The sequence below is a fragment of the Periplaneta americana genome, chromosome 7 (assembly GCF_040183065.1).
Source record: "Periplaneta americana isolate PAMFEO1 chromosome 7, P.americana_PAMFEO1_priV1, whole genome shotgun sequence".
In the NCBI taxonomy this organism is placed as follows: domain Eukaryota; kingdom Metazoa; phylum Arthropoda; class Insecta; order Blattodea; family Blattidae; genus Periplaneta; species Periplaneta americana.
Genome location: NC_091123.1, coordinates 94,743,470 through 94,755,020, shown reverse-complemented (window position 1 = coordinate 94,755,020; position 11,551 = coordinate 94,743,470). Strand labels below are relative to the sequence as shown.

Sequence of the window (11,551 nt, the reverse complement as noted above, 5' to 3'; positions counted from 1 at the left end):
AACTAACAACACATGACCCAATTTTCTAAAACCAAGAATAAATAAATAAATAAATAGTTTGCCAATACAAGCCGAAAGCATCCGTGACTAGCAGTACAGTTGTCAGCGGTGGGTAGGACGTCTCCAAATTCGGCTCCCCTCGCGCGTTCTAGTTAAGTTTAAACACTCCTCTGACCAGCTATCTTATTGGTTGAAGTTTTGTTGTCATGGTTACTGGGGAGCAGAGTGATGTAATTGTCTCCTCTCTCCCTCTCTCGCATAGAAGACACTGCAGGCTGCTAGAGTGCTAATGTCGACTATACAGGTTACAGCGCTATCTGCTATTTTTCGGTATGAATTATTTGTACTACCTACAGTATAGCGAGCGGGCATCACCAACTGGATTTGGTCGACTACGTAACTTACACCTTAGTCATAGTGAATAGTAAAATTAATATAAAAGGGAAAATGTCCGTCATTTACTATAACTTATTGATCTTAATTCAGCTGGAATTAATACTGTCATATTGTATTCTGGTAAAATATTATGGGAGGCACGGCCTCCCTTGCCTCCCCTGAAAATCCGCCGCTGTTTCTGGCTTAACTTTGTTTATGTCTATGGTCAAAGAATTCGCAAAAAGTAAGAAATTATTTGTAATATATTTAAAATCCGTTCTTGAAATTCTGTTTTTAAATTTAGATGAGCATAATTATTCAAATTTTATTCAGAAATATCAGAAAGAGAGTGTAAGGATAAGAAATGAAGAAAATTTATTTCTCTCATACTTGATTTCCAGATATCTATCTTTGTAATAAATGATCGCACCATATCGTACATATCCACTACGTTCTACTATTGCCCTTCGTACTGCAATTAAAATGCTCATAAATACCTGTGATCTTCTGATGCTCTTTATGACATAGGCTACATTATAATGATATTTAATAATGTGTTGATAAATGTCCTTTAAAACTTTCGAGCACAATAAACATACTGTTGTCTCCATAAGCACAAAAAATACGTCTCCTCCCATTCTTCTTTAAATACACGTTTCCTACCTTTGGACAGCTATATGTTACGCCACTGGTAGCTGCTTGTTCAATGTACCTGCAAAGGATTAGTTGGGAGGGGGGATATGTATTCTTTGCCTGTCCCTGCAGTAACAGGCATCGCGATGACATTTCTGCCGACGGCTCACTTTAGCGCTCAACTGCCATGTTGCGAGGTATGCAATATTCGCTATCAACGGAGATTCACGAAGTGTTACGAAGTTACCGTCACGAGTATAATGCTTCTCGTTGGGGCCCGACGAGCCTGGCCCGCCTGCCGGATGGAAGCGATAGTCGCAGTTATTTGTTATACTGTGAGTCGCAGTGCCACTGAATTATAGAAGTGTCCGTGTGAACTTTGAACATTGCATGCTAGCGAAGTGTGAAAACGTGAATAAAATGGAATATCTATTAAAACATCGTTTTCTTCGTTAAAATTAGAAGATAAACTTGAAGTTAAACGACTAGGCACACATCAACCTAATGACATCAGTTTTACATAGGCGGATGGTATGAAAAGGAGAACTTACTTTCTGCAACTCGTGGTTTACAAAGAAGTCCTGGCTAACTGTAAGTGACGAAAAACAAAGTTTATTTTGTTTCTATTGTCTATTGTTTGGTGGCGAGGGACTGTGGACATCGACAGGTTGCAAAGATCTAAAACATTTAAGGGAGCGCATCAAAAAACAAGAAGAAAGTGCAACACATTTAGAAAATGCTTGTAAGTTTAAACTATTTGGGACAGTAAATATCGCAGCACAAATTGATTCCGCGGTCAAATTTTCAATCCAGAAACACAACGAACAGGTCACAAAAAACATACATATACTAGCAAGAGTAATTGATTCTTTAGTATTATGCGGAACTCAGGAATTATAACTGAGGGTTCAGAACGAAAATCAGGGATCTGCAAATCGGGGAAATTTGTTAGACTTGTTATCTTTACTTTGTCTTGATAATGTATTGGATGAACACTTAAACCACCGCCATCTTAAACAGTACCGGTACTTCTGTTTTTAAATATACTTTACACATTATACAAAATTCATTATTAGACATTAACTTCTATATGATGTATAGGCCTACATCGAAGATCTGAAACAGAACATTAATTGTACAGATTTCGTTGTTGTGCAGGCTCACGAAACAACATACATAACCTGCAAAAGCCAATTTGTTATTATTTTGAGATAACTTACATAAAAGGTTGTAAACCTGTGGAAAGGTTTCTTTCTTTCAAAGAGGTAAACAACCGCATGGCTAACAGTCTGAGCGAGGTTCTAAAACAAAGTCTACAACCTTTCAATTTAGAAAATAAACTCATGATGGTGCTGCAATAATGGGTGGTATTCTATAGTTTTAGTTGTATTATGCTGAACTAATTTTTAAGCAGAAACAATTGAATCGGTCGGAGCTAAAAGGAATTAAGTCAAAATATGAAGTTTTGGGTTATGTAACAGTTTGAACAACTGGTGTCATGTGCATCGAACAGTGGAAGAAGGAACTAAAGGCTGGTATTCATAGTCGAGATAAGTCAGGCTTATATATAAGTCGAACTTAAATCTCGTTTCAATTGCAGATTTCGGTCCAAATAAGTCGTACTTATTATAAGTCGTGCTTATTTTATAAGCTTTACTTTACAAAGTCTGACTTCATGAAGTTGAACTTATTGCAATTCATAGTGACTCAAGTGCGACTTATGTTATGAAATAAGTTAGACTTTATCAAGTCAAGGGAACCCCTGACTCATGTCAGTTTTAGCCTAAAAATGGATAACGAGTTTGAAGAAATGATTGAAGAAGTCAATGAATTGCAAGAAATTCGTGCTCCAAAGCGTTATTTGAGAAACGTCATGAACCCCTTTGAATTTTATAATGACATTGAAATCAAAAGGAGGTTTCGTTTTCACAAAAGAACGGTTTTGGATTTAATTCTTCCGAAAATAGAGAGAACTCTTGCAAAACCTAACCAGCGAGGTTTGCCAGTTCCTCCAGTTTTACAACTTCTCATTTGCTTGAGATTTTATGCCACCGGAAGCTTTCAGGTAAGTTTCATTTTATTAAAATTAATGCAGCCATAACTGCAACATGTGAGGTATTCAATAAATGGGTGGGGTTAGATTCCATTAATGTGCATGAAATTTGATTATTAGTAAGGTTAAATTTCCTGATCCAATCAATTTAAATTAAAATATTAAGCATTAATAAAATTAATACAAAACAAAGCCTTCTTACTCTTATAATGAAACTACAATAAATTGCCAAATGTAAGGAGTTGACACTACTTTTTATATTACTTATAGATCGTCATTGGTGATCTCTGTTCACTTTCACAATCGACAGTCTCAAGGGTAGTGAACAGGGTATCAAGGATTCTGGCATTACACATACGCCATCACATAAGAATGCCATTAACGCAGCAAGAGAAAGCAACGAATCGTTTACGTTTTGAAGAACTGGGAAGGGGTGGTAATCCCAACAACCCTGTTATACCTAGGGTGGAGGGTGCTATTGACTGCACGCATGTCCGTCTTTGCCACACAAAATTTGGAGACCACGCGGAATCATTTCGAAACCGGAAAAACTGTTTCTCCTTGAATGTACAGGTAATAATATTATTAGACTATATAACTCAACACTTTCTTAAGACAGCACACTCATTTCCAGTACATTCTTAACTAAGAAATCGCAGTCTTCATTTATTTTATATCGCTATTGTATGTTGCTGTTTAGGCTGTTGCCGGACCTGAAGGTCAATTCTTGGACATTGTATCCAGCTGAGCTGGAAGTGAGCACGACAGTCGAATATTCCAGAACTTTCGGCTCTATGTCCGTTACGTTCAAGGAGAGTTTACCGGTTGTTTACTAGGGGACGCAGGGTACTCTTGCCAGAGAATTCTGCTTACTCCCTTGTTAAATCCTGTCGCTCCAGCTGACCGCAGGTATTTAATATATGGACATGGCCTATGTAATGGGAAGAACAGGAGAGACCTGCTATTCTCGTTGACCATCTATGTTTATATCCAACTTTCTTGTTGAACACCTACTGTATGTTTATGTCTAACTTATATATTAATTGAAATTTATAGGTACAACAGAGCCCACAAAAGGACGAGAAATGTAGTGGAGAGAATGGTTGGAGTATGGAAGAAGAGATTTCCTTGTCTTTCATTTGGTCTAAGAAACAAACTCGAGAATGCCCCAAATATAATTGTTGCCTGTGCAGTCCTTCACAATTTGAGTTTGGAGATAAACGATAACTTACCAGAAGATGATCCAGATATAATGATTCTCCCATACGAACCTGTGCCTGTTGCACCACCTGTACAGCAACCGGGAGGTTTGGCTTTCAGAAGAGAACTGATTAACAGTGTTCAGGAGGCATGATGATGAAATGTAAATACATTTCACAATTAGTTTTCATATTGAGGCAATTCCATTCGTAACGGAATCACCCATTGTATTTTATTGAAGTAAAATATTTATTCATTTATGCACTTTATGAAAACATTTGAAATTGAGACGTTCTGTAACTTATACAGTACAATAAATATTGTGAAGTTTGAAACAATAACCGATTAAATTGCCTAATTACTACAATCTCAGAAATTCCAATTTAAAGGAGTTTATAAATAACAAAATTGTTCAAAATTGCCTACGTAATTCCATCGGCGTGGCGTACATGTGACCAGTGTTACCACCACTAAGCAAAATAGATTTATTGAAGTTTTTACTACTTCTAATAATTCATTAACATCTATACTAATAATAAATCTGTAGCCGAAATTTTTCTGGTAATTTTCGATTTTCCAAAAATAATTGGTCCTAACATATATAATTAATCACCCTGAAACCGAAAATCGCTTTTTTGAAATTTTTGTCTGTCTGTATGTTTGTTACCTTTTCACGCGATAATGGCTGAACGGATTTCGATGAAAATTGGAATATAAATTAAGTTCGTTGTAACTTAGATTTTAGGCTATATGGCATTCAAAATACATTATTTAAAGGGGGGGTTATAAGGGGGCCTGAATTAAATAAATCGAAATATCTAGCTTATTATTGATTTTTGTGAAAAATGTTACATAAGAAAAGTTTCTGTAAAATAATTTCCGATAAGTTTTATTCCTTGAAAAATTTTGATAGGACTGATATTTAATGAGATAAATGAGTTTTAAAATTAAAATAACTGCCATCTAAGGCCGTGTAATGAATTAAAAAACAAATGACTTCGTCTATAAGGGGCCTTGGACAGCAACACTCGAAAGCTATGAAAGATAGCCTACAGATAATGTTTCTGTATTTGTATGAAGTAATATCGGAAGCTAAATTAACCGATTTGTATAATTAATTATTAATTCACCATTGGAAAGTGTAGTTTCTCTAGATGGACATAATGCTATAATGTTATTACAGTAACTTCTGAGTGAATCGAGGACAGGTAAGATTAAAATAGCTTCTTATGCACAGAAAACTTGATAGGTTATTCTGTATATTCATTTCCTGTATTTCTTAAAATAATGTTTATGAACATATTCATTTTTATCTCAGAGAATTAACGAACAACGAGAATGTATTGATTTAGTATGCAGTAATAGTACGTTAGCTTAGCAATCCATTATTTTATAATTCAAATTTTAACTATGCTCAATTGAATCGTGTTAAAATACATACAATATATATGCAATAAATGCAATGCAAAAAATTTGGGTAATGAGCCAAGCACATTATGTTGCGCTGTTGTAAAAGCTGTTCCTCCTGAGATTCAAGAGCTCCCACAACAAATTAAAAACTTTCTAATTCGAGTACATCCGTTATCAACACACTTTTTACATAATATAATATAATATAATATAATATAATATAATATAATATAATATAATATAATATAATATAATATAATAATAAATCTGTAGCCAAAATTTTTCTGTTAATTTTCGCTTTTCCAAAAATAATTGGTAATAACAATTAATAACATGTTAAAGGAATTGTCATTGCACCAAATGAGTGGTCTCTGGATCAAAATGATCGCATTTTAATATTTTAAATACAATTTAAATTAAGTAACATATTAAACGATTTATCCTTCTATCAAACACGAATGTTCCCTGGATCAAACGTCCTATTTTAATTATGTAAAAGGTAAAAGGTAAAGGTATCCCCGTAACATGCCATGAAGGCACTTGGGGGGCATGGAGGTAGAGCCCCATGCTTTCCATGACCTCGGCACTAGAATGAGGTGGTGTGGTCGGCACCACGCTCTGACCGCCTTTTACCCCCGGGAAAGGCCCGGTACTCAATTTTATAGGAGGCTGAGTGATTACTTCATATTTATTTCTAACGGGCGCAGCGGAGCGCACGGGTACGGCTAGTTATTTGAATATAATACAAAAGGACACTACTTTCGCTGGCCGCTGTTCAGTAGACTGTGTGCGACATTGCGGCATCAATGCCGAACATTGTTAACGGCAAGGGACAGTGCAACAAGCAACTCGATGGAGGGCATTGACCCCTGCAGACAGTGCTGCTAGCTCGGCAACAAGCATTTCGAAGTGCGCAGAAACCAAGTGCTTCTGCCGGTCATATTGGAATGGGGATAAAGTCATTTGGCATGAATCTGTGGTAGAGTGCAGGTCGGCTCTTGGGAAGTACGGTTTACTCTAGATAATGTAATGTATTCATACTACGTTAGCGTATTTCAGGTCAGTGTTAACCCATTATATCCCAGTGTCCTATTTAGAGGACAGTAGCTTATTTATTATTTTTAGCAATCACAATATCCTAATTATGTTAATTGTGTGTGTCATGTTACAAACTGAACTGTTTTGATGTACAAAATAATATTTTGGACTTCGTTTCTATTACAATTTTATTTTATTTTATATTTTTTCTTCACTCTACACAATTGTAATTCATATATTCATATATTATAGCCTATCACTGCCAATATTATCCGAGATTTTGGTAATGTAATTATTGTTTTGTGAATATATATAGCAGATAGTTTAGTGTTTCAATCTGATATATAATCGTTATCATCAACAATGCTAGCTGACTTTGACAACAATGCAAATATTGGTGTCCTCTAAATAGGACGCTGGGATGAAGTGTAATATAATATACAGACATCGGATTTTTAGGCACTAAAAATTGCAGTTTTAGGCGCCTAAAATAAGCTCAAAATTTGTAAAATTAGGCTCTATTTTAATGAAAATAGGCATTTTAGGCACATCAAGGTATCATACTTATTTCTTTCACTGAAATTTTTAGTTATACACTAAAATACGCACAAAAAAGTATGTTTAAACATTAAAAAAGAATACTATATTATATTTATGAACAGAGCTGCACAAATTTAATATATTGAAACTAATGAAATAATGATTATTGATATCAAGATTACTCATTTTAAGTTATTGAAATTCAGTTCCATGCTCAGACTTTATTATAATTATCTGCACAGTACACCACCAGAATTTTTTCTAAATTCTCCACAGTTAACCTTTGCCTTTTGTCACTGAGAATCATTTTGAAAGCAGAAAAACTTCTTTCAACCGAAACTGATGTGAGAGGCGCAAATTTTAAATTAGGTACAATAGAAACATCAATACTTACTGGAACATTTACACTTTCCCCCGATATCACTCTTGATACTTTTTCCAACAATGAAAATCCTACATTCTTATTTAATACGTTGTCCCACTTATTTTTAACTTTTTTTCCCAGTTTCGCCCAAAGCAGAATGTATGTTCACTTGAGCTTCCTTTACTATTGCTATTTGGCTACAAAGAGATTGTTTTTCACGTTCTAATTGTTCAATGCTTGCAGGTATGAAAGAAAAGTTTGATGTTATGTAGGCAATATCGTTTTTCACTCGTGAGTCATTCAGACAATCTTTCACTGCTTTCACACACGCTGCACTATCAGTTTCAGGTAATTTATCAATAACTGTGACCACTTCTTTAAAATACTTAGAATAATACACCACTGACTGAATCCAGGTTACCCATCGTGTAACAACCGGCTGAGGTGGGAGTGGGATATCTGGAAAGTTCTCTCTGAATATTGAAATCCTGGATGGGGCTTTACAAAAACATTTTTTTTGTGTTAGAAATAAACGAATTGACAAGAGGAAATTTATTCCGGATTGTTTCAGAAACCCTGTGAAGGCCATGTGCTAGACAGGTTACATGCGTGAGGTTAGGATAAAATGTTTTAAGAAGTGGAGCTGCAGCAACCATGTATGAGGCAGCATCAGTACAAAACAACAGAACTTTAGAATCGTCTATATTACCTGAGTATAAAGACTGTAGGCCTTTATTTACAAAATAAGCAATGGCTTGGCTATTCACTTTCGAAAGTTCCTTAACACATACGAGGTGTGGAATCGAAGGTCCATCAGGACTAAGTTTTCCTACTACCATATTTGCTATATACCTATTCATAGGATCTGAGGTTTCATCCACAGAGACCCATATGTAAGAATCACCTATATCCTCCCGAATGGAAGCTAAAGTTTCATTGTATATTCTGTCTAAGTAATTTTTTCTTAGGGTCGACTCAGATGGGATATTTTGTTTGCAGTACTTTTGTAAAAACTGTCTTAAAACCGGATTTTCAATTGCATTCCAGGGAATGTTAGCAGCAACAAACGCTCTGGTTAAATCAGCATAGAAATTGCTGCTGAGATTGGATGAAGTAGGCTGTGTTAGTAAAGTTTGTTGCAGTTGATTTTTCTGCTGAGCTTTAGCCTTATGAGCCGCTCCTTGCACATGCTGCTTTAGGTGGCACTTCTTTTCTTGCGAAATCTAAAAATGTAAAGTAAACTGAATTAAAATAAAATCCTAATTGTTGTATTGCCGTATTTCTATCACAAAGTTAGTGGGTTCGAACAATCAAAATTTTAATGACCTGCAAATACTTTAACTATCGGAATTTAAAAGGTTAAAGTGTAGTGGTCTTAAAAAGAATTATACCTCAGGATAGCTCAGTCAATGTATAGGCCTACTCATTAAAATTAATAGAATTTATATATTTCAACTATTGTTACATACCTGTTTGCTACAAATCTTGCAGAATATTATTTTTCCATCATAAGTGAATTCTGAATATTCTGTTAGCCATTGCCGGATCAATGTAGATTTTGCACTTATATTTTCGGCATTATCGCGTTAAACTTCACAGGAAAACATCCTACCGCTCAAAACTTCTCAACACAAATAAGGTGAGGGAAAGAGCAACTGTTAACGAGCATTCAAATGAACCGTTGTTATTGAGATTCAATTGGACAAAAATACAAATTTCCACTTATTGTTACATTTCCTGGTAGTGTTAACACTAGGAGGGCCATACTTTTAAATATTTTGTAACGGTTTACCCTACTAATTCGCAGTTTTACGACTTTTCATAAATATTTCAAAAACACTCTTTCTCCAAAAATTGTGATTTTATGACACTCTGAAGGGCAGTACAGCTAATCGGTTTCAGACCGAAAACAGTCATTTTTATAGTATAGTATATCTCTGAATCGGTAGCAGCACATGTTGTGATTGTTGCCTGCTTCAAAACTAAGGTTGGTTCTTTGTCGGCATTTATGCCTCCAAACATGTTAAATTCGGTGAAATCTATTGCGAGTGTCGTGAGATTCAAAACATTTTGTTTCCTTTATCAATGGTTTCATGGCCGGTGTGAAGCAAACTTTCCACTTTTTAAATGCCTTAAATTTCGCAGTGAATGCATGTATAAATTATAAAAAGTAAGAGTAAAATGCGAAACTTTACAGTGAGTTAGGCATTTTTAGGCGAATATTAACAAATTAGGCTCTAATAACCGTTTTAGGGCATTTTAGGGCACTATAAAACTCTTTGAATACCTTTCAATTTCCATGAAACACAAATATTAATAATTAGTTTTACTTTTCTCCTAAAGAAACAAAATAGGCATTTGCCCTAGAATCCGATGTCTGAATTAATATAACACTCCTCTGTGCATGACGGCATTCCGTTTGCTACGAACATATGACTACCCAGTATTTAGTAATATCAGATAATTTTTTTTAAATTGAGTTATTTTACGACGCTGTATCAACATCTAGGTTATTTAGCGTCTGAATGAAATGAAGGTGATAATGCCGATGAAATGATTCCGGGGTCCAGCACCGAAAGTTATCCAGCATTTGGTCGTATTGGGTTGAGGGAAAACCCCGGAAAAAAACTCAACCAGGTAACTTGCCCCCACCGGGATTCGAACCCGGGCCACCTAGTTTCGCGGCCAGACGCGACAGGTATGGACATATCAGATATTATTATTACTATTCCGTGCAGAGTGGTATCAGAGTGAGTAAGCACTGCTTTCGACGGCCAATGTACCTTGTGTGATGCTGATTCAGATTCCAAGTTAGACTTCTCATAAAGATGATAAATACTTCACTTGAGCAGTTCGGGATTTTTTAGGAATTTCTGTCTGTGGATGAAATGATAGTGAAGTACTATTGGCATCACAGTCTGAAACAGTTCATTCATGGGAAGCCAATCAGATTTGGGTACAATTATGGGCTCTTCGTGGAACCAGTGAGTACTGCTTCAATTTCGACCTATATTGTGGAAGGAATGCTATGGAAAATGAAAAAGATGACTTGTTGTTGAATCGAGAGTGATTCTGAATATGCTCGACTGTGTTGAACACTCAAATAGTTATACTGTGCTCTTTGATAACTATTTCACAAATCATGATATCCCTATTCATATTCAAAGTTAGGATACAGAGCAACAGGAACTGTAAGAGAGAGCCTTACTGAAGAATGTCCACTACGGAACAGCAAGGAATTGAAGAAGGAAGATCGAGGTACATTTTACTATCAGTATGACGGAAATAGGTCCCGCGACGTGGTCTAAGGCATCCTGCTTAGGACTCGCGTTACGGAATGCGCGCTGGTTCGAGTCCTCATGGGGGAAGAAATTTTCTCTTGAAATTTCGGCCAGTGTATGGGACCGGTACCCACCCAGCATCCTAATGCACTTGGGGAGCTACGGCAGGTAGCGAATATCCAGTTTCGCAAACCAGCTATAACGGCTAGGGGGATCATCGTGCTAAACACACGATACCTCCATTCTGGTTGGATGATCGTCCAATTCTGCTTCGGCATGTGGACGTGAGGCCAGCAGGCAGCTGGTCGGTCTTGGCCCTTCATGGGCTATAGCGCCATGGAATTTTTTGGATGACCGAAATAGAGAAGTACTTTTCGTCCGGTGAAATGACAACAAGTATGTCACTATTTCCACAAATTATCACACCGTAAATCTCGGCGTACTGAAGAATACAATTCCCACATGGAGGTGTTGATCATCATGTTTGGCTAGTAGGAAAATACGTAATTGGTGTCCCAAGAAAGAAGTATTACTGGTCCATATTTACAATATTGATAGACATGGCATTGGTGAATGCATGGCTCCTATATAGACATGCGCAAGGGGCAAATGCACTGGATCTTCTAAATTTCAGATGTGCAGTGACAATGTCCTATC

The 11,551-nt window shown here is 36.2% G+C and overlaps 1 protein-coding gene across 1 annotated transcript; it reads left to right on the top strand.

Annotated features, from left to right (window-relative positions):
- Nucleotides 1-1,115: 1,115 nt before the first annotated feature.
- Nucleotides 1,116-3,967, top strand: LOC138702716 (putative nuclease HARBI1). The gene is made up of 3 exons (XM_069830035.1): nucleotides 1,116-3,073; nucleotides 3,332-3,634; nucleotides 3,762-3,967. Exons 1-3 carry the CDS (start codon nucleotides 2,798-2,800, stop codon nucleotides 3,807-3,809), a joined length of 627 nt encoding a protein of 208 aa, XP_069686136.1. The 5' UTR covers nucleotides 1,116-2,797; the 3' UTR covers nucleotides 3,810-3,967.
- Nucleotides 3,968-11,551: the final 7,584 nt, after the last annotated feature.